General features: G+C 39.8%; 1 protein-coding gene across 2 annotated transcripts; it reads right to left on the bottom strand.

The window, feature by feature from the left end:
• Nucleotides 1–1,308: 1,308 nt before the first annotated feature.
• On the bottom strand, nt 1,309–24,488 carry LOC110001885 (DNA repair protein XRCC4). 2 transcript variants are annotated; one of them, XM_029281961.2, is made up of 8 exons: nt 24,350–24,488; nt 20,224–20,365; nt 18,905–19,107; nt 9,408–9,574; nt 8,649–8,813; nt 8,269–8,369; nt 5,506–5,647; nt 1,309–2,076 (listed from the first exon to the last, which is right to left on the bottom strand). In XM_029281961.2, the coding sequence occupies exons 1-7, from the start codon at nt 24,380–24,382 to the stop codon at nt 5,514–5,516; spliced, it is 945 nt and encodes a 314-aa protein (XP_029137794.1). In that variant the 5' UTR covers nt 24,383–24,488; the 3' UTR covers nt 1,309–2,076; nt 5,506–5,513. The 2 variants fall into 2 exon arrangements, with proteins under 2 accessions (XP_029137794.1, XP_020513100.1); XM_020657444.3 differs by having other exon boundaries at nt 1,309–1,974.

Here is a 24,488-nt window from a genome sequence, read left to right as displayed (position 1 = left end):
AGGCCAAACAGTTTCACACCACCATCTCAAAGAGAAACCACTCGTTATTTGTAACAATCAAAAGGCTTGCCACTGGCAAAACTTGTAGACCAGTGCAGAAAACACTTCATGACTGGAAGTGAAGAAACCACTAAATGTGATTGTCAAGTCTTTCGAGTAAGTTTATGGGTATTATTATCAGTGGCTATTACCAATGTATAAAATCAAATGCTGTGAGCACTTCACACTGGATTCTTTTAACATGGGGGGCAGATTGTTTATTACACCTCTGATTATGATTCTATATATCCCCAAATCTGTTTGATTCACACAACAAGAAGTAAGGCAACAATCAAAAGTGCCTGTATAAGCAAAGTCAACAGTTTGTTTAATATGTCTGAAGAGTAAACTGTCACATAACAAGAGTATTTTATGAAATATTCCCCAATACGCAGAAATCCTAACTCCTAAATCCTAACATAACTTGTGTAAGGCCAAGTTGTTTCAGACATTACAGTGTAAGGTGGGCAGCAGTGAGAGCAGAGCGCAGACAAAAATCACACAAAGGCCACTCTGTCTCACTGAAGGTCTTCAGTGGGAGAGCAGGAAGACTCCTGTCATTTCCCTCAATGTTGGGAATCCTACAGGTGCAGGTAGTAAGTGAATGACGATGATAAGCAAGAGACTGTATGTTTAATTTCAGCTTGGCATCGCCATCATCGCTCTTTCACAAACAGGTATTAACCTTTTTTTCAGATGCAAGGGCTGCTTTACATGCAGGTGATCTAACCAGTGGTTCTCAACTGGAAGGTTGTTCCACAGTCTTGGAGCGTAAACACTGAAAGCAGCATTGGCAAAGGTTTTTGTTTTGTTCTTTGGAACAACTAAAAGAGAGGAGCTGGAGGATCTGAGGGGCCGTCATGATTCATAAACTAAATACTCGCACTTCTGGTGCGAGGCCATGTAGTGCTTTATAAACTCACCAAATAATTTTAAAATCAACACTAAAACTAACAGGCAGCCAGTGTAAAGATTTCAAAACAGGTGTGGTGTGATACAAATCATATTTTTCCTATTTTATTTCCCTATAATTCTATTTATTCGACTTATTTTTAACATTTTTTCATTCCAAATTGTCCTCTGTCCATCCATTTAAGACCTCTCACAAGTGAATGATATAACATGTAAAAACATTTGTTTTGACACATTACGGACTCAAATTGAATTCTCTGATCACTCTTCTTATCACAGTAGATACTTATTGTGGAGGTAATCTTGTTTATATCGTGTGTGATCATGTGAGGCTAACAAAATGCTGAAGGCAAAGAAAACATTTCAATGTAACACATTTATTTTTGAAAGATTGAATTAGCATGACATCTTATGTCTCATCAGGCATTTCACAACGGATAACATTTACAGAACTTCACAAAATAGAGTATTCTTTTCATCTTCACATTTTTATAATATATTTTTTTACATTTATAAAAAAAATGAGTAGTTTATTTGGTCTTGAGTCATAACACTAAAATCTACTGATTGGAATTGATACATATAAAGTATCAAAGATGCAATCTCGTCAAGTTTGTTCAAATAAGGACACAAAATAAACAAACATGTTATAGAACATTCTATATTTATTTATAAGACATGCTATTGTGGCAGTCTGAATGTCAAAAGACTGAAATATTCAGTACAAACTACCCTTATCCTCCCTCATGTGTTGCCATGCTTATCTAGTTATCTCAAGAAACTGATTTGGTCTTGGAGAAAGTGTGACATTCCTGCGGGGATTACAATACCAGCAAGCGCGTGTTGTGGGATTATCCTGGTGGCCACCCGTGGTCTTCAGCAGACATATAGGTATCATCAAAATCAGAAAAGACAGCAGGAGGGTCCAGAAGTCAAAGGTAGAATGGTCAGATGGAGACCCTGAGTAAGTCCCCATAGGTTCATTACTGTCAGTGTGAAGACACACTGTGATGACCTCAGGACCTAGAAGTGGTAGCAGAGGCAGAGGAAGAGGTGAGAAGGTGAAGATGCAATCATATTAACCCTCTGTGAAAAACCCTTCAGGTGGTTTGGTCCATAGAACATCTACAAAACAAAAGGACAGATGAAAATGAGCGAGAAAGAGGGAAGTTCAATTATTGCAGACTAAATTCTAGTGTGGAAAGTGGAGATGAAAGAGCTGGGCTATAGTTTGATTTCATAATGAAAAGAGGGAGGAAAACACAAGTACGACATGATGAATAAGCAGCAGCAACCAAGCAGTTCACGTCTCTGTGACACCCTGTTTTTCTGGGTGTAACCTGTTGTCCCTCAGTAGTTGTTACTCTTTCTTAAGTCGCAAAACAGATCCAAGGGGGCTTGGCAGGCCAATTCGAGCTGTGGGAGATCACTTGAGAAATTGCTTCCATATTCCTGATCCTTTATAGCTATCTCCAAGTCATTACCAGCAACGCAATCCATTCCTGGGGGAGCATTAAGTCTTGCCAACGACACCAAAGTAACGCTCATAATCGAGTGTTTGAGAGATGTAAAGCAACATTATGTAGGAATTTGGTTTAGTGCTCTTTGGCGCCCACCGAAGGTATTTAAGTGTGACTGCACTGTCGTAAGAAAAAAAAACGGAGTGCTGTGATGCCTCACCCACTACTCCCCATCACAGACGACGTGCATTTGTTGACAAGCAGAGTGGGGGTGGAGTTGTAAGCCTGAGACTCTGTTGGGTAAGATGACTTTCTCTGCACCCAGTAACGTTACGTCCCAATCTGCTATGAAGTATATCTGCAGGGATGTACATCCAGCTTCTTGCTCGGTCACTCTCTCTTTTTCTCTTCTTAGCTTCATTCGTCACTGTTAATCTGCCAGTTGAAAGTGGTTGTACTATATGATTTAAAACCATTTAAAGATGGAAAAGTGACTTATTGCTTCTTTAAGCATGATTAATTGTTCATCTTTTTGTCTGAAAGACAAGAGACATGCAGCGAGTCTCTCATGAGAGTTGTTGCAGGCAGTCTTCACAGTTGAAGTAAAGCAGAAGGGATTGTCATGTATGGTCTCACTTTCTAGAAATAGCTTTCACAACCTGGGCATATCCAGGGTAACCCCTTCAGGACACTGTTGCCTGGCTGTCACTGTTTTGGTGTTGTGTATAAAGGTGAGGGTTGACTCGCTGAATGCAGCGTGCCACATAGCTGTAGCGGGATCCAAAAAAAACTGTTCATTGACGAAGCCTTCAATTTAGGGCTTGAATCATGTACATGATGATTGTGGATGTCATCTACTCAGTGAGGAGGAGGACACAGACAAGACAGGGAGGAAGAAAGGTAAAAACAAGAATAAGCAGACAGACATGAGAGGAGAAAGTTAGTTTTACTCAAAAAATACATTTACATTTTTCTTTATATATATATAGATTTACTATTTCCTGATTTCACTTGAATCAAAGATGAAATAGTTTAGCATGTATTCCACCCAAGAAGCCAATGTTAGTTTTTTGGAGGGAGAAAATCTATGTTTGCATTGAAAGAATTCAAAGACAATAATGCAAATGAAAAAAAGAAGAGCATGTTTCTGGTGAACTGAAAGTTAGATTAGTCTGTGCTCAGTTGGACACAACGACGCTACACACTGCAGTAATTTTCTGTTCTGTTTATTCGACAGCCAACACCCAGATGTAAGCTGTGGGAGAATGTTATGATGTCTTTAGATTTAAAGGAAATGTCTCAACAACAAATGTAGGAGAGGTGATCAAATGAATAACAAATAGACTGAAAGATTGATGACAACTGGGGGATGATATTATGTTCATAATGCAACCAGTGAATCAGGATTTGTTATTCTTTGCGGTTCAAAAAATTACTTTAGTATTTATTTTCGGACTAAATATGAAGCACATTATAATATGATAAACGTTGCTCTACAGACCCTTGTTTTAGTAGCTGGAGCAGAAAAACAATGTGGAATGTTAGTCCGAACACATTTATGTGAGTCAGTACAGAATTAGATATCGTGCAGCTCTTGAATGAGATCCGACCTAACCACAGTCCATGTTTGTATGTGTGTTTGTTCAGTAGACACCTCTGCAAATCTAAACATTAACTGAAGCAGATAATCTCTTAAACTCTGGCAGACCCACCAGGCAGTCCACAACTAGAATATCACGCTGCAGAGATGGTAATTCTATCAGGATGCCAAGGAAAAATCTGAAATGTAAAAGTAGTTATGTGCCAAAGATGATGTGGTGAAAATCAGAATTTGTACATTTTGTTTTAAGGCTAATTACATTTTTGACAGACCCAAAATGTCTCCTAATCTTTAACCTTTATGCCAAATAACCATAGAATGTAAATATTAATAGACGAAGCCTGAGTGATGTCACCCATCTGTTACTGCGGGAGGCTTTGGAGTCTCATCGTTTGCATTAGCCATGCTGGATATCCTGTCTCAGCCTAACTTTCAGTTAACCTTAGGACAGACTGAGAGCAGGAGCTGAGGCTCGTTTTAAGCCTCCTGACAAACCGTTACATCACACCCAACTGTCAATCAAGAAAACTGATGAGATATCACAAAACCCTCACCCGTATAGTGTGTGTCGATAAAGACATGATCTAATCAGACCTATTTTGTTTTTCAAACCAGGCTGGAAACATGTTGATTTGTGCTGTAAAAACAGACTTTTAGACTGGGTGTGTATGTGACTTCAAATGCTTCTGCAGCCAGCCTCAAGCGGACATTGGACTAACTGCAGGATTTTGCACTTCCGCATTGGCTTCTTTTTTCAACACTGGAGGTTTGCAAAAAATCCATCTTTTCTATAGTATCTCGAGACCAGCTTCCCAGCTGAGACCAGTACTGTCGTCAGAGGGAGAAGGAGGAGTGCTGTATGTCCTTAATGAGTAATGCAGTCAATACTGCAAGATGTCAGATGGGTAAAACTAATTGCATAATTATGCAGAAATACGCTGGAACCTGAGCTGACTGTTAGATGCTGGGAAGTTAGCATGTCTAGAGGTTTTTCTGTTTAATACATAATGACGACAAAGTGATGATTCAACCCTCTTTGAATCCGAGCAGTGGAGGGAATGGGAGATAAACATTTATTGGGGAACCCCACATCTAGTACTGTGGTGGTTCTTCAGAAGTTTGCCTGGGCGCAAATCAAGTTCAATGATAGTTGAGGGGAAAATGTTTTACAGGGTCATTAAACTGTGCTTGAAATGACTGGCTTGCATGTTGTTTAACTATAGTTCGAGGCTACATGGAGCAGATTATCATTAAACTGAAAAAAAGAAAGAATGGAGAGGCATTGTGTGACATGATAAGTCTTTGTAAAATACAATTGTTTAAATCTTCCAATCTTTTCTATGTTTACATCTTGTTGTGCTGCTGCACATGAAGAGAGGCTCCAGAAAACAAGCTTCATTTCAAAATTTAAGTTATTCAGCGGAATACCAGAGCAAGAGCAATTTTGATTCCAAATATGGAAATGCATGGGTTGCCTTGGGTGATGCGACTAACCTGTGGTTTTATATGGATATGGAAGGTTCTGGGCTCGGCGTGTGAATAATCCTCCGCTTCCGACTTGGCTGTTCATCATCATCCTCATCATCATCAGAAAAAGTGCGGTCCAGAGAGATGCCCTGGCACACCAGATTACGACCTGCATACAGGATAGCACATATCCACACAGGTAAAGGTAAAAATACAGAACATTTGACAGATCTTCCACTGATACCCGGGTCGTCCAATGCTCATTTCATATCAACAGTGACCCTTGACTGCTGGACTATAAATTCCTCAAATGCCTCTCTACAGCTCTAAACTCTTAACAACCCTGATGTCTTGTCTGTTTCCAAATGTTTGGGGTTAATTTAGTGGTTTCATTGAAAAGGACCAAATTCTTTATCTTTATTGCTTAAACCAATTGCTCCATCTGTGTCATTTGTACACACTTGTGTCAGTTTTGAAGCATACTGCCTCAGATAACCTTTGCTAACCCTTGACAGCTCCACACCGAAAGTCCTGTGAGCTTTATCGGGAAGAGATCTAGCATTCCACACGAGCCCTGTTCCCCTTGGATACAATCATTTATATACAGACAGATACACTTAACACACCTGTTTGCCCTTTAACACTGCTGCTAGCCTGTTCAAATTCAAAGATCTACAGATTGAGCAGACGTGCTAGATAAAATACATAGATGAGCAGCTGATTGATGAGGAGATACCATTTTAGTGCAGATGCTACAATTAACTATACTGTAGATGGTTAGTAAAATGAAGAGAAGTTAATTCAGCCTTGGATTACAGTCTATCCATCAGTTAAAAAGGCTTTATGTCATTGTATCTATCATCAATCAGACTCTCCCCCATCCTCTCTATCATACGGCCTCCTGCCTCTCGTTTCATTCTTCCTCCTCCACCTCTTATCTTGTCACCTTTCCTGACTGGTATGCTTCCTTTCACAATCAGGTGGAAAACCTGGAGGAAAAGGTCAAAAGAGAGTTTCTTCTTTTTGTCTTTTATTCTGCGCTGTCATTACTATCTCATATCAAGGCTATCTCATATGAAAACACACCCCGAGGCATCAGGGTTAACTGGGGCCAAGCATGTCAAAGGAGGACTGTGTAACACACTTTGTCAGTAGTTTGGGTACATTTGTAAATGCAGAAAAATAACACTAATTTGGTATAGTGCACACAGTTTCTGAACTGGGTCAAACTTTGCAAAAGCCAAATGGGTGTGGACTCTAACTAAACCCAACAAATGTCAGTGACGTCTAGAATTCACTGGAGTTTACTTGATTTAATTCCTGTATATGTTTACTAAAATTCTAAACACAAAAACTGACTGTATATGTCATGTCCTCATCATTTGGCCATGATTAATTGGTTGCTAGGGTTATAAACCTATGGCCAAGAGAGAAAAGGCCAAAGACTCTTTTTTGTTTAAGAGCTGATTCAGAGTGAACAGATGTTTTTTGAGCTGACTCAAGAGTGAACAGAATTTTCGATAAAATAAAAAAAATAAAAACGACAATACAAGGGGAACCTAGGGAACAATTAATCAAGGCTCAAAGATAAGAGGTCAGTGCCAGGTAATTTTCACTCACAAGTGTGTAAGACAATAAAGCTTTGTGAAACTTTTTTGGATGGCTAACATTGAAGTGTGTGAGCCAGGACCCACACTGAGCAATCTACAATCTCCATCCATCTTCACGGAGGCCAGGATGGGAGCATGACAGGGTGTGTGCACATGTGTGCGTGTGTTATTGAGAGAAACAACAGAATCTGATGATGCCACTACAACGTCAACGTATTCTGCAATTATATTATCCTATCGGGAGGGCTTTAGTTTGGCTCTGAACACAAACACGACCATTGAGCCATCGCTGGCTTATCCCAGCAGACTGCAGCGCTGTTGTTTGGGGGGCGGGGTGGGGGGGTATTATTCAGCAGATGTGACATCACGCCTGCTCTGCACAACGCAGGAAGGGAGACCACCTCACGGTCAGCTGTGTTGAAGCAATCGCAGCAGACTTCTCTGGGTGGGTTCATGACTCACTGATGAGTGTTTTCCCAGAACCTGGCCACCCGAGGGTATACTCTCTGCTTGTGTGTGCTTTAAAGTTAATGTTAAAACCCCCTGCTTACATCATCAATTACATTCAACTGTCAGTTTTATTAGACAGTAAAATCAGTTCAAGGAAAGCTAGAACTCAGGAGTTACACTTAAGAGTGGGTATCAAAACTGAGTCACATCTTGACCTATGAAGTCACAGCGAGTACCAGGAATGGGCGAAAGTTTGCCATATTCAATACGTTCACTCCCTGCTCCACCAAAACACTGAGCATGTGAATGTTAGTAGAATACCGTATGTACTCAAGTTAAATATGCAGCAAAAGAATACTAATGTGAAGCTTACACTACCATCAAACTCATGCACATTTGTTTGGTTAACTCACAAATACAAAGCTTACTGCCAATTCCTCATTATCTTATGAAGAGCATTTGTTGGGTCCTGCCTTCCCTCCTGGGGAAACCCTTTGATTTCAAACTCTGCAGAATTAAAGATGCTTGGATCTGGTTTTTATAACTGATATTAGTGTTGCAACATATGACCAGGATGAAAACACTCAACTTTTTCTTTTTTTTGCATTTGTTTTCCCCAACTGTTCATTCTATAGGAGGCTGATAATGTATTTTTAATTGGTTTGTTAGTAGTGTTACCCCTCTGAATAAAAAACAGCAACAAATGCACTGAGACACTAAACGTCCAAACCTGTGATGAGGATAGTGGGCTCCTGAGACGGATGAATGCTCTGGAGTGACTCGGCTGTGCGGTCCTGACTCTCATCTTCACCAGCACTTGTGTCATTATCACTAAAGGAACAAAGCATTTCATGTAGAAAATCAGTGTACAGAGGACCGTTTGTTAATTTAGCTGCCTCAAAAATGTAATCATATGAGTTGGAAAGCACACTACTTGAATAAACTGTAAATGTCTATATGTTGAGGTAACATCGGGTAGCATTTCATCAGACAAGTTCTGTAATTACAACACATTATAAAAGCCAATTCTGTGTATGAGGCCCAAAAAAGAAAACATATTTCCCTGATCCACTTGAATATTAAAGTTGTAAAGCTAGCTGACCGACTAACCTTTGTCTCGCCTCCTCCTCTCTCTGCTGGTCATCAGCCTGCTGGAGGTGCTGCAGAGAATCCTGCAGGCCTCTGATCTTGGCCTTCTTCTCGTTCAGCACCATGACAAAACGTGAATACAGCTCCCTTTCCAACAACTCCTTATCTTGAACATGCTTCTTCAGCCTGGTGGGAAAATCACAACAGCAAGTGCCAAGACATACATTGGACTCCCACTGAAACACACACATATATATATATAGACCAACGCATGTTTCAAACGTGTATGGTTCTTGTTTGTTTTAATTCTGAGAGCAATGATTGATGAGACTGATGCTGATGTCTCCACCCTGTACAGGCACAAGTCATTCTCATCCCTGGCAAAACACCAGTCATTAGACATGAATGAACAATCCAATTTGAAACGAGGTCAAGAACCAGGGATGTATAAAATGAGAGAATTAGGAATTAAGCATCTGATGATAGTTCCCAGAATCACAGGCTGACTTTTCAAGACTGGGTGGAACCCTCAAAACTCTCAAACCAGTGATGATGTCATACTGAGTGACTGCTGTGCATATAAACAGCTGGAAGCACGACTTAAACGCAAAAGGAGTTTGCATGCAAACAAGACAAACAACAAACAAAAAAATCAGCGCTGAACATCTTGAGAAAATAATTAGATTCTGTCTGGGTTTTTTCCGAATGAGCTTGACATTTGCTCTGCAACACATTATCTTTCCCAAATACACAGGGCGGCTGTCCTCAATGCGTTCTTACTGTCTAAGAATTCTCTGGTGCTCCTGTTTCAGTCTATGATTCTCCTCCAGCAGCTGGCAGTTGTCTGACTCCAGATCCTTGCTGTGCTTTAGGGACTGGCCAATCATCTCCCGGTTCAGCTGTAAAGGGTCTGGAGCTGGCTGGAGCGCCACAGAACCCAAGTGCACCTGAAGAGAGGAGGAGCAGAAGGAAAGTAGAAAATAAAATGCATATTGAGAGATTAAATCAGCTGGACTTGTAAAATGTCAGTGGCATGGGAATCAGTGCATGTTTATTGCAATACAAAAATCTTCTCAGCAGATTGTCTGGCTTTATTATTCATTAACCACCACAGTATAGCAGAGAAAGGAAAAAACCCTTCCTTGCTATCTTTGAAAATCCAACTTTTAACTCATTCATCAAATGTCAAGTGATGGACAGCAAAAGAATGAGCTGTTTAAATTTTTTTTTTTTTTTAGCTCAGTATTATCTAATTTCCTCAGGATTACTGTTAAGTGATCACAGAATCATATATAATTATGTAAACTAATGGGACATATCATGGAAATTAACACTAATCTTTAATTACTAGTGGACTTTGGTTATCTGGGTATTGATTAGTTTTTATACCCCCAATATGGATCTTTGATAGTTGCACTCCTTCCTACTTGGCAATTTGAGTGCAGATCACCAGCAGCCCTCTATGCAATGAGTGGGATGTGGGATGACCTCAGTATTCAACCATTCTTCTTCTGCATTGACAGGTGACAGTTGGTTCATGACACACATTAAGTATAGCCTCTAGGTAGCTCCCTTTAATTTTTGTCATACTGGGAGGGGAAAAAAATATTTAAGACTCCATCTCCCAGCAGTCCCAGGAGTACCTGGGGATCCTTCAGGAGCTGCAGACAAATGGAGCAAGATAACTCGAATCCAAAGCCCTTTTTCAAAAGCTGTTTACAGTAGAAAATAAAATATAAACAGTATGGATTTGCACATTCACAACATCCTACAAGGCTCTTCAATAAAGAGGAGTCACTAAATGACATCACGTTTTCTATGAAATGGGAGACTTTCCTCCTGAACAGGAGAAATATAGGATGAATTCATTAGTCACCAGTAGACTATGCAAGTGAGCACATAGTTTCCTTTCAGTTGCTTCTTGTCTGTGACTTTTTGGAATCACAAGCAGGCTTCAGATGTGATAAAACATTCCTCACTTGGTTTATTTGGCTGACTGTGAAGGGCTGAGGTAAGCAGAGATGGACACAAAAATTTGGACTTTTTTTAAACATTTACTTCAAGGCTAACATTTTTTTCTGAATTCCACCATAGCCCCCCCCATTCTTAAATATGAAAAGAACTCTACAGCAAACAACTACATTCAAATACAAAATACACCAAGCACTGTAACACCTGTAGACCTGGAGTGAGTTTTTGCACATCATCGCTGCCACACCAAACATAATTTCCAATGGCTGGACAATCTCTGTTTGCCTGTTGCCATGGGGATTATCCCATGCAAACACAGAAACACTCTTACCTACACACACGCACACACAGGTACTGCCGCGTTGCACTGGGAAACCAGAAGGTAATGTGGTGCTAAATCTTCACTGGGCTGTCTCAGACCCACTGTAATAAAGCGGCCATCTTCAAAAGCTCTCATAAAGTACTTGTCATTTTTGTCCCAGACTGATTCTGTCCTGGCAGGCCACACAGCTGTTTTTACCTCTACTGGTGAACCTGAACATGTTTCAGTGAGTGGACGTTCACTTCACATCACTCCCACAGCTTCACTGCCTTAGTCCGCCTGTCTGTTTTAAACCCTGATTAAGTGAATCTGTAAATTACACACTACCCATTGGAACAGCATGACCTCATTCAGCTTCATTTGGATGCAACGATATGCTCAACTTGCAATAAGATTGCAGATGCTGGGTTCATGGTTTTGTAAAGTTGTACGTTAGTTTGGCTTTTTTACTGCCTAACGCCAAGTTGATTGTATTTCCTGATTCGATAATAAACGTGTTTATGATAAAACACATCGGGACTTCCACTAGATCGCCAAGTGATGTGAGTAATTGAAAACAAGTAAAAGAACAAACAACAGTAAAAAAAAATGTTGGATGTATTTGGACCCTCTGGAGAGGCATAAGCTCTTCCTTTGTAACCTGCAAAGGTGTGGTGACACCTTGTGAAACATATGCAAGGAAAAGAGAGACGGGGGATTTGCAATTTGTTCATCCATAGTGGATGGCAATCTTACAAGGATAAAAAAGTAATTTAGTAAAATAGTCCCCACATATACTGCGATTGGACACCCAGGTACTGTCTGTGTGTGGGAAACACTGGCAGTGCATCATCCACTTTAAAATCTTCATCTGTGGTATGTAAACCTCTATTCAGCTGAAGATGGAAGGGACATGGGGAACTTGAAAAAGAGAGGTAAAGGCAAATAGTGTCCATAAAGTGTTTATAAAGTTGATTAATTTTGCACTTTACGGATTTGAATAGTTCCTTCTGTGTACTGATGTGAAACTGTCTTGTGAGGCACCGTTACATCTCTAGCATCATTCAACGCTGTAAAAAAAAAACTTTTTGCATAGTAACTCGCTTATTCAGTTTCAGTGCTGCAAATTACACCACGCCTGATCACAACAAGGAAGTCAGCGAACAAAACCTGCAAAGGTTTAAACAAAAGTCCACCTCACAGCATCAGGACGCAGAGAAGACCACCCGGGATCTAAAGAGGATGAGTTTCCTAAGAACTCGTAAAAGTCTAGAGAACAACATTGGTATGTCACAGTGATACAGGGCAGGCTCGTCTCAGGGGTTTAAAGGGACACTGAGCTTCCTAAGTCGTGTTCAAGTTGGCATAGCTATCATTAAATGTTTGCACAGGACAGTCCACCATTATTAAGAGCAGTGCAGCTAGAGTAAATGAGTCTTAAGTAAAAATGGATGTTTGCGCTTGATCATCATGACAACTTCAACACCAGCATTCTTTTCATAGTTTCATAGTGGTGGTGTGCCAATCATGAAAGCTTTGATCTCCTCCTCCAAGCCACTGCTACCTGTGCTAAATCTCCACTGGTCTTCCAGAGGAAAGTCTTTTAGCAATAAATCATCCCATGTGAAAAACAACAAATCATGTGAAGGCTAAAGACTCCGACATACTGACCTGACTGATACTTGCACACTTTGAAGAATGAAAGTATTCTTGTAATAGCTGGGACTTTGTCATGAAGCTTTTACCCACTGGTACAGTTTAAAATAATGAATCTTCCTGAACAGTGGGTTAACATGTTATGACCAGTTCAAATCCACAGATACAGAAATGTAGGCTGCCAGAAGCACAACACTTATTTACTGGCTTCATGTTGGAAAACAACACTCAGCAGCTGTTTATGTCTCGTGCTCAAACGATTGGTGTCTTTACCTTCACAGTTAATGAGAATACTTACACTGTAGTAAACATACAAATTCCACATCACCAAAAGTTTAGCTTTATTTTACTGTGCAGCATGGAAATAGGAAGGAGGCAGTGAACAAGATCTGAAAATATACATGACCACCATATTCATTTTTAACTGCCAGTACTCAAATAGGAATTGCTATTCAAGTGATTCAACTCCTTGTTGAAAAACGAAGAGAAATATTGAAAGGTTCAGTTTATTTTCTGGAGCTTCTGTTTCTCCCCTGAGACTCGGAGATAAAGTGAAAGGTCAGCCTCCAAACTGTTGCCAGCTTCTGCCAAGGTGTGGGAGGTCAGACTGTTTGTCTGTGATCCACAACCCACTTCCACATTTTTCTGCTGTGTAACTTGACTAAAAAGGAAATCAAATAAGCAAATTGTTTATAGCTTTTTTTCTTTGGCTTCAGATAGCAAACAATGATGTGAAAAGGTTGGCTCATCTATGGCAATAACATGAAGGCAGCTGAAACGGCATGAGAGGACAAAAAGAGGCAGAAAACATCTAAAGGAGATGAGATGCATCCTTCATCTCTTTGTCTTCTGATATAAGGTCAATGAGTTCACACAGCTCTGAAAGGTCACCTTTGGGATGAAACATACTGTACTGGGATACGACATCGTGTAGTATCATTAAGAAGCGAGATAGAGGGTTTAAAATCTTGGTTTCAGGATAATCAGGATAGATTATTTGGACTTTCAAACATGAGTTGATGTGCATGTGTGTGGTCTAAATGTTTGTTTGTGTGCCTGTCTCCAGACAGCCAACCAGACCATAAGGTCAGCCCCATGCAGAAGAGGGAATGTAGGTGTGGAGGACAAGGCCAAAAGAACACAGTCCCAGTTCCACCACAACAAACTTTGGGCACTGAGGGCACAAAGCCTTCCTTATCACTCTGTCCAACACATCGCTGTAGACCAAACCCACTATTTATTCCATTGAATAAGAGACAATGAGCCCCATTTTACGACAACTGATATTCAGTAATATAATAGTAACTCAGCATGATTTAAATTAAAGCTTAGAGATTCCTTGCACATTTATTTACCTCGTCCACACATTAAGTCAAGCTCAAGATTTTTATATTCAAACTATTTCAGGTAAGGTCAGTCTTTTCTCTTTCCTTTTTGTATTTCAAATTCATTATTGTGTCTTTGGGCCCAGGGAAGTGGGTGGATGAGGAGTGTGTGCATGATGACAAAGAGACAGTGTTCAAGGCCAGGCAAGGTCACTGAGTATGAGAAGTGTGGGCACTGTGCAAAGATCAAATTGTGGCATCAGCTTCCAGGTCTGCCGTGCAGAGGCGTGAGGCCAGATAAAGAACCGGAAGTGAGAGGCGACATCAGTGAGTCTCTCCAATAACATCCATGTTCCCATACACATAAGGAATGCTATTGCACAGTACCAAGTAGAGTGCAGATTGGGGGGGGGGAGAACACTTTTGGATCAGCTGATTGAACCTTGAGTTCAGAGATGTATGTTACAAGGCAGGAAGATATTATTAAGATAACTGATTTTATTATAGTAAAAATCAGGTGGCAAACCTAAGTTCAGTAAATGACTACTTTGTGGTGGAGAGATGCGTTGGTGTATTTGAAGCTTAAATGCAGTCAGGAATAAAATCTGGTAGCCAGTCGTGCAACTATTTTCCAGACACTGAGAGAAGAAAAACTTAATGATAATAGCAAATTAAATGCAAACAAGTTACTAACTTCTGTCATTTCTCCCTCAAAGTTTGTATGATAGCAGCTTTATCTGAAATGTATTTAACCAATTTTGTTCCACACTGGATCCAACATTTGCATCATTTACATTATATAGTCGGCCACTTCTGTTTGGGGCTGACAAAACGTGGACACTGCTAACATTAACTAATCAATTAAATACTAAAGATGTGTGCCTTTATCTGGTCGGTGGGGGGAGGCATATTTTGTAAGTGCATACATTTTTAGTTGACAATGTAATATCTAAAAGGTATTTGAATAAATAACTAATCATTTCAATCCTTTAACACAATGGTTCCCAAAGTGGGGGTCAGGACGTGCTTTCCAAATACCAAAGTAAAATGTAAAATTGTGTGTTTTATAATTTTACTCATTATTGTGAACATATACAAAAAAAGCAGTTAAATTAAAGGTAAAACTATAGTCCTTCAGTGATATTTCTGCTGAAATGACAGTAATATGTACAAAATTGTTCAAATGTAAGTTTGCACGTGCCTGCAACAATGTAAGTGTCTGTTGAGCTTGACAAATAAACACTCCTCAGGATCTGGGTACAGCATGACCCTAAATCAGTGCCCTCCTGACAAAGGAGTTTCTGTTGGTGTTCCTCCGTACAAGGTACCTTATAGAAAGAAGCTTGCATAGATAAATCACCGGGCAAACTAGCAGAAGGCGTAGTCACTAGGGCAAGCTGAAACCAATGACGATGTATCACTCATGTATATGCAAAATACCTACACCCTGTGAAAGTATAAATATGCTCTGATTTCCCCTTTTGCAAAAGAACTTTTTACTATATGCAATAAAATACACAAAGACAAAAGACTTTGACTTGAGATCTTTCATTACCAACAGAAAAATCCACAACACAACCCATACACTGTATTGCTTGTGACCATTAGTCAGCACATTGATTAAGAGTCCATGGCTGAACATTCATTAACTCATCAAACAAAAATGTACTGAATGTATCTCTTGTCATTTACCACCATTATTCTTTTCCAACATAAATTTAAAAATCACAATAAACAGAGCAGTACTTTTGAAGTACTTCAAAGCTCGACATGGGTTGATTATGTTTCATTGAGGACACACTGGCAAGAAAAGCTTTACCACCACACATGGAGAAAAAGCTGCCTAATGGCATAAATGTGGACAAGAATGATGAACCTCAACCAAAAATAAGGAGATAAATCTGCTTACATTTGAAGAGGGGACACAAAAACAAGCCAATGAATTATAAAAGCAATAAGTACAGACATGCGTAGGTCAGCAATTAGTGTGCTGGCCGCATTTCAACTGCTGTGTTTTTGCCTTCAGTCAACATTCTGATTTGCCATTTGTTATATTGCATTTCATTTATAGTGCTTAGCTTAAAATTATCATGAGCATGATTTGCAAATATTTGTGTTTGCACATATTGTATAATTTCACGCTTCACATTTTGGGATGATTCAATCTGAATGAGAAAACATGGACTACTCCAGTGAAATTTGTTGCTGGCGTCATATTGCACAGCTGAAATCCCCAGTGAACCGTTACACTCGTTCTTTTTGGCAACACAAAAAGTGGAAACAATCAGTGTTACATTCATCCAGCCAGTCTCAGCCAGGATCCCGCGGTTTCATTTACCACAACTGTCAAGAATCAGAGTCCAAATCTCTCTGGTCTGAAGACAGAACTAAGCTCTGAGGGCTACTCAAAGAAAACTGACATTTGGTATAGAAGTGTCGTGAAGGATCTGAATAACCAATCGCATCGAGACAGGCCTTTCACTACACTTTCCTGAACGAGTGCTGGAGAAAGGTCTGGTTAAACCCGTCATAATTCATTATCGGGGGGGGGGGCATGTTGGGGGACTGACGGCTGGATAACTGATCACACGTTTGTGTGACTATCATGCAGCCTGTCACAGCACTTCATTGTTTATGGAAAAAAGGAATGGATTGTTTCAAATATGAAGTCAGGCTGTGCAATATGTCGCACTTATTATTGTGGCAAAGAGATGAACTCACATTTAATCCAATGTACATTTTGTGACATAATTATCATGAAACATAATAAAAAGGTTAAAATTAAAAGTTGGATTGGTTGGTCAAGAGAAGAATTTCACTTTGGATTCAGGGAATTCGTGATAAGAATTAAAACATTTTTTTTACAAATTATTAAACGATGAATTGATATAATTTCCATGACCTTAATAGTAAGAGAATAATCGGCAGACATGCAGTATCTGTTCCTTTTACTTCTGCCGTAACAAAGAGTGTCTTTACTAGCACATGTGAGAACTGAAATAATGCTTTTTCCAGCAATGACAGATTGGCTCTTAAACAGTCATTAAGGAGGAGACAATGTCTGACTTAGCCACGTAAAACACCTGCTTAGTAGTACTTTTACAACTAACATCCAAATTACATTCATCATTACAACTTCTAGGGTCATATTCATAAAATATTAATGTCAGGTTAAGTTCAACACCTGTTTTTTTCTCCAGCCTCCTTTCTTCTCCTCCAAGAGGAAACTCGCCTCATTTTTGCTCATTTCTGAACCCTCAAATTATCTGGCTGGGAAAATATGTGCCACATTTTAACCTCTGTGACGTGTTGGGGAAAAAAAAAGTGAACCCGTAAGAAAAAAAAGGAGGTGAAAAGAAAAGAAGCAGGTGTTAGACAAGAGTGGTAGTTTGCACTTCATGCAAATATTCCTCGGGGATTCTTAGATTTCTTTTCTACCACACACATAGTGGCGCACACTGATGAATACTGTCAGCAGCCGTGTGTGTATTGATTGTGTTTTTCAGAGGAAAACTTGGGCCCGGACATAGATAGTTGGACCGCTGTCAATCATTATGTGTGGACTAGTTGCTCCCTCAGGCTACAGCTTTTCCACATTCCAAACATAAAAAAGCCCACTACCACCGTCACTTGTGTCTACAACTTTTAGTCAAATCATCTATACCTGATGTGAAAATGACATTATTGAAACATGAGATTTGGTAACATAAAACAAAGTCAGATTCTGTTGAAATAATCATTAAGTAACCCCAAAAAAAGCTTCCTCAAACATATGGTACGTCTGCACATGTCCTGACACTGACACATGCACACATAGGCACACTTGTATAAACAGCAAGCACTCACAGAGACAACAGAAAACCAGAGGGAGTCAGGGTACGAAAGGAAAAAGGCTCTAATCAGCTGTTGTTTAACATTGTTAGATGGGGATGGCCCTGTCCATAAATCTAGTTTTATAGTCTCCAAAGTGTTCCTAACCCCCTGGCCTTCTCCCTCTGGTCTCCTCTACCTGCACAGCAGTCCCGGGACCCCAAGTGACCTGCTCCCTGGAGCACCATGGCCTATACTCCATCAAACCTGTCAGCTTTGGTGAACTATGTAAGAATGTCCTTTAGCGTTTTCAGTTTTTCTTTGTCAGTGACAGTTGTATTAAACGTGTGTGTTTATGAGAGGTTTTGATTGTTTACATTAACGCAGACTATCTCCCCCTAACCTTTAACGAAAACTTTTTCCTATAGTATTTACGAGCTGTGGTCATTAGACGACTACCTTATACTGTCGCTCTGGGACGACTGGTTACAAATGATCCCTATCTGTGGCTTTTTTCCATAGCGGCCTAAAGGCAACCAAGCCTTTCTAATTTGACCATAATGTGGGAAGACTATAAACCTTATCTTTTAAACAGCCCCCCCCGTAAAACATAACACTTCCTTTCTATTTGGTTATACGTCGTTAGATGCATTCCTCCTGAGGGAACAGTGACAAGAGTGAAGAGAACGAGTTGTGACATCCAAGAACAACTGACACATCTTTACAGACAACTTTCTTAAACCACCTTCAATAGAATCCTCAGCATTTTGGTTTAAAAACTAACCAAGTAAGAGAGATTTATTTGTGTATTGTCCCTGAACAATGATGACTGAGGGTTGATTGTTCATTGTTTGTTTGTTTTTTGCCAACAACCCTATATGTTAATGTGCTTCAGGTACTGGTGAGATAAGGACAAAAATCTAGAGAATCTGTGTGCTTTGAAGAGCAAAATAATGAGTTTTGTCAACTGCAACTGTGAACATTATAATATTCATGTCACAACAAGTTAACAATATGGATTTAAAGTTGCAGAGATGTACTTAAATGTCCTTGAACGCCCTGCACTAAAAGTGTGCCGGGATCAACTTTTTTTATTTCCATTTTAAATTATTAGAGGAGACATTTTCTATCTGAAGACAGCTTTCAAGTTTCCTGCTTGTGTATGCATTTAAGCCATAAAATAAAACTAAAATCCACACAAAGCCATTGCTCACCGAGATGTCATTACAGATCTTCTGATACGACAGCTGGCAGTGGTCTGGTGTGAGTTGGAAAGAATACACGTTCTTGTCGCCCCCTCTCCTTCCTGATCCTCTCCCCTCTTCACCTCCTGTTAGTGCTCGAAGAAGGTCCTCAACATATTTTCCTCGTGTGACTTCCATATCTTTGGCCTCTTTTGTCACCTCGTCTTCTGAAACTGGACACAAAGAAGGCTTTTTTTTTGGCATTTTGGCATTTTAAAGTCACATAGTTGAGAGAAACCTGACAGTGGGTAAAGTGGTGATAGCAGACACTAGAACAAAAACGATAAACATTAATTATGTAGCAATGTGTGGATGCACATGACGGCTGATTTAAAAGGAAGCATGCAGAAAAACCAAAGGGGAATGTCATCAGCTGTTGCACAGCTGCTAACATGAGGTTGAGGGTCCCAATTAGCACATCAAACACAGAAACACTGACAACCCAGAAGCCCGCACATAGCTGTCACAACCTCATCTCTGCCTGTCAACTGTGCAGATGGACAGCAATAGAAAACTAGGGAGCATTTATGTTCCAGGTGTCCTTCCAGGGAAAATGTGCTCTTGGCATAACAGACACACACACACACACACACACACACACACACACACACACACACAAGCGCACACAAAGACAACCTTGTAGAGTTTAATCTACTTTATACACCTGTAAGCTGTAGCACAATAGTGAAGAGCCACGATGAAACAAGGTCACTGCTGTCCCTCTGGTTAAAGGACCAACAGTTTCCACATAATGAGATGAGGTTCAGCCAGGTGCCTACATGTGGAGAGTCTTAGAAGAGTAGTAGACCTGGTGACCCTGTCTAGTTATAGTATAGATTTGGGTTCAGTTACAACACATTTAATCTGAGATTGCAACAGTGTGAATTATTTTAGCTGTTCTGTAGATTTGCAACAATCTAACAATATGTATTATGAGTCTGAACGTAGGACTTAACACATCCTTATATGGTGTTAACTATTTTGAAAAACACAATAAAGGTCACAGAAGAAATCTTATTTGAGGAAAACTGTCAAAGAGCAAAGACCCCTATTAGGGTTAAATCTGAGAAGTACTGGGACTAGTATGGATCTGCTTTGGAATTTACTTTAGGTCCTTTAATATTGACATTAGAACCTTTTCTTTTTATGCAGACTGATCAAATTAATTTGGATCCAACTTTACCAGAACGAATGTTCCCATGTGCATGCACAAGTACAAGCGTACTTCTATTCTTACATTCATAGTCTTTAAATATCAATGTGTTTTTATAATTTCTCTGAAAATTTACCTTCTCCAATCCATGCTGAGTTGCCATCAGTGAGCGCTAATGTGAAACCAGCACCCAGGTCTACGGCCCAGTCCACTCGCAGGAAGTAGGGGGTGTCTGGATCGGTGCTTAGATTGATCCGTCGGACTGTACCGCTCATGACCTGCAAAAAAACAAAGATGTGGGATGCTGTTAACTCTCAAGATGCCATGATGATTCATTCTACCAGAACAAGCCAATTGTGCTGTGATATCTCTGAGGCCAACAGCTAGTATGTGGTCCTGGGACCTCTTTCGCAGTACGCCCTCCAACCGATCCATTTTGGTGTTGTGATACTGTGTTAATCTTGCACTTTCATCACTGTGCCTCATTGTTTCACTGCCTGGATTTGGTAATAAACATCCCTGTGTTTTTCTCCAGAGGAGGCCTCACTGAGTCAGTGGAACCACACAGAGATTAACAGGTTTTGGCAGGTTTTTGTGTGGAAATGTGGGCTTTTCGAACACCAGTAAGGTAATCACACGCTGTTAAAAGATAATAGAAGAACATTACCAAACAGCTCTAGTTGTTGTCTAATGTCTTCAATGCCTACATTTTTTTTATTTGAATATTCCTAAAGCAAGTTTGAATATCCTTTAGCCAAGATTCAAGTCATTCAAAAAAGACTTGAAAGTCCATTAAGAGAAGGTGATTCTCCATGATTCTGCAGCTGTAAAGACTGTTCCTTACATCATATCCATTTCCATTTTTTGGCCAAAGTTTGGGAGATTTGACAGTACCTGAAGAGCCATCACGTTTGAAAATAGGCAGAAACGATCAACCCAAAAGATAAGTGAGAACTGTTTTTACAGCCCAACAGACCACATGAGCAGATATAAACCTGAGGCATCCATGGATCAGAATCACTTTAACCTAGTTAACTAAAACCCTATTTGACGAAACAATATTGTTCAAGGAGTGAGCTGAGAGAGATCTTTGGTAATGTCACCTTGCCCTCAGGCTTAAGTCTTGGAATACTGATTCACTGCTGCAGTTAAAGTCAAGTCTTCTGCCAGAGAGAGCCTACGATCAAAAGATCAGTTACAAAAGATGTTGATGTAAGGATTACAATATGAAATGTCCTTTGGTTCACCGCCTACAAATCTTTTATTCTGTCTTTTCAAAGGGCTTGAGAAACTTTTACTTGATTACGGATGTACAGGCCAGAACATGTGATTACTGCTTCCACGTGAAGTGAGAGGTGAGTTGGATATCTTCCCTGCTTAACTACAGGGCAAAGTGTGTGGAGATGGAAGGAAAAGGACAGCTAAATTGGCAGTTAGCCAAGCTGGACATGTTTAAAAAATGAAAATGAGTGCCTTTGGATACAGTGCTATGAGTTAGAACGTGACAGCACTTTTATTTTGTGTGTATTATTTCTTTCTATCATGTATGCTGACAAAGCAGGTGGTCAAGGTCAAATAAAATTTGACCTGATCTGAAAGCGCTACACATGTGCCCTCTCCGCAGATGCATACACACCAATGCTCACATCCACAAAGAACCTTGCAGCATATTAAAGTTGACCCTGTGTGCTTCAAGAAGGGGTGTGGCTGGATGAAGGTGCTGAGCAAGATGAGGGAGCTGAAGGGTTCAACTTTAACCTCATAAATTGAGCCCAGCTACTCATTAGTAACTGTAACATCTGCAGCGATGATGAACCCCTGGTAATGACAGAAGGACTGTCCAATTAAATGAACAGGGCTGTCTGTCAGGTGTAGAGAACTGCAAACTGCCTTCAAAGTCAATACAAAAGTCAAGTCACTTGATGGGCAGAATCAATCACTGGCTTAAATCATCAGGAAAAGCTTCTGGACAGTTACGACACACAGCTTCATCCAGCTTCTCTTGCTCCCTCTGTAATCTTATACTCAACCTTTTCATTGTTATTTCTTCTTAACACTGCTGCATGTGAAGCCCAGAGACAAAACTTTGTCAGGACATACTAAGTGAATGAATCACAAATAAAGCCTTTGCATATGGATCATGTTTCTTGATTGAGGTGTTCATGCAGAGAAGAAAAAGCCAAGGCAATTAACCGTCTCTTTAGAGGGTCAGTCCGTTCACTGTCCTTTCACCTCGTGCTTTCTCCAACACAAGAGTCTCAAAATGAAAATGAGAACACTTTGAGAGTTCAGTGCTAAGTCGTAAACAGCAGCAGACCATTGCAAAGCCTTTCTTAGTATTCTATTGGGGTCTATTTAAGGCCAAACCAAGCAAATATAACACCTACTTCTATAAGTCAAAGCACAAAGGCCTGAAAATCTGTCTCAATTTATACCAGCATCTTAACAGTGGAAGAATAAGTTGTGTCAGCATAGGTTGACTGATGCAGGCCTCAACTTAAAGACCGGGTCTGGAAAACTACAGTAATTTAATAATAACACGTTTCATACTTATAGCCCTGCTTGCAGAGGAGACTGAATGTAGTAGTAATGGGTCAGGGTCAAGTTCCATCCCATCCTGTTTTTTTGATTAGAGGGGCATTCTCTTACAGAAACTGTACTTTACTGAAATCCACAGAGGCCCAAATACTTCTTGTCTCAGTAGACAAAAGAGTTGATGAAATGCGTCAGACTTAAATCTAAAAAATTTCATCTTAAACGGATTATGTTGTCAAATATGGGTTAGTTTAAAAACTGTAAATTACATAAGTGATTTAATTGACTTCAGTAAATAACAAAATTTAAAAAAATGGTTGTATCTCTGTAATCTTGAACTAAAACGAGTGAGCTACATCTGAATAGTGATCATCACATCAACTTTGGTTGAAATGATTGAAGAGATTACTAATTTTGACACAGGCCTGTCCTTTAAAACACATAGTAAAAGCCTGAAAGAGTTTTCCTACTGACCCCAGCTGCTCTTCTGAACATGTATAGCTTTCCAACCTTGAATCAGCTGCATCAAAACAGGTCATTTTCACATCTCTACTATTCACACAGGAACCAGTTACAGTTGTGACCTAACCTAAGCCAGCCATGCTGAGCCACTAACATAAGGCAGTTCTCATTGAAAGTATTGGTTGTCCAAATAGCATAGAGATACTCCCACAATGCAACCTGATAAATTACAAATCTGATTATTCAATTAGATCAACTTGTATTTAAAGTCATATTAATTGAGTTTATTGTATTCTGAAATGTAGCCTCAATGGGTCAGCAAACAATATAGAAAGCGTTATCAAACCAACAGGATTGTAAGTATGTCTCAAGTTAACACACGCTCATCTTTTACTCTTCTAAACCAGGCTACAACATTACGGATCTCTTTATATACCAAGTTCTCATCCACACTGTCGTTAAACATGCAAAACATTATTTATGTGTGGTTTATAATATGACAGATTTGTTCTTACATAGAGAGAGCTCTCTTGGAGTGTCTGGGAAGGAAGGGTCGAGGGGGATTTATGAAACATGGTTTAAATGCAATCAAGATGCTGCCATGGCTGGTTGTAGGGAGGGGATTTCATTGTGAAAACCAAGAGAGAAAAGTGGACCACAAAAATGTCACTCTGACGTCACAAGGAGAGATCTATCTATTCGACTATTGACAGATTAATAACAGTTCTCAACCGGGTTGAAGAAGCAAAGTATGATGTGTAACATGTAAAAACATGTTAAAAAAAATACTAATCTTAATTAAATGTTGAATTCACCTAAATTCATTTTTTTTTATTAAATGGACAAATTTAAGTGTACACTCACATTTTCAAGCTGGAACCATTAAATCTAGACATATTATCTTATATAATCAAATACATTCTCTTTTGAACTGTACTAGATAACTCAAAGGAATGTGCATCATGATACAGAGATTTACTTCCTTCTCTTTCCGACATAATGTAGGCACATCTATTCACAGCTGTTTCACCCTGTGCCTATTTAACAATTATCTCCCTAACTAGTTTACCACCACCTTCTTCGTTGAGGTTGGCGGTGTACGTACCAGGTACATACTGTACACGACAAGGCGCCTAAACTTGCTGCAGCAGTCCCCGCCCTGCTCGCATTTTAAGAGTGATTTCCTGCAACAGTCGGACCAAATTCACTTGAATTTTCAAGTGGGGAAAAGACTTCACGTATGTAGTTTTCTTTAAGACACTTACGTTATTGTGTGGGCTAACTACTGCGTTGTCCATACTCGGTATTTATGAACTCAAACTGAAATCACTGCGGCTGCAGCGGATCTCTCTTGTCAGCTTTCAGTTTTCCTGCCAGCAGGCAAACCAACCTTCAACTCCTTCG

Source organism: Labrus bergylta, chromosome 2 (assembly GCF_963930695.1).
Source record: "Labrus bergylta chromosome 2, fLabBer1.1, whole genome shotgun sequence".
NCBI classification, from domain to species: domain Eukaryota; kingdom Metazoa; phylum Chordata; class Actinopteri; order Labriformes; family Labridae; genus Labrus; species Labrus bergylta.
The sequence above is the reverse complement of the archived record's forward strand: the minus strand, read 5'-3'. Positions and strand labels throughout refer to the sequence as shown.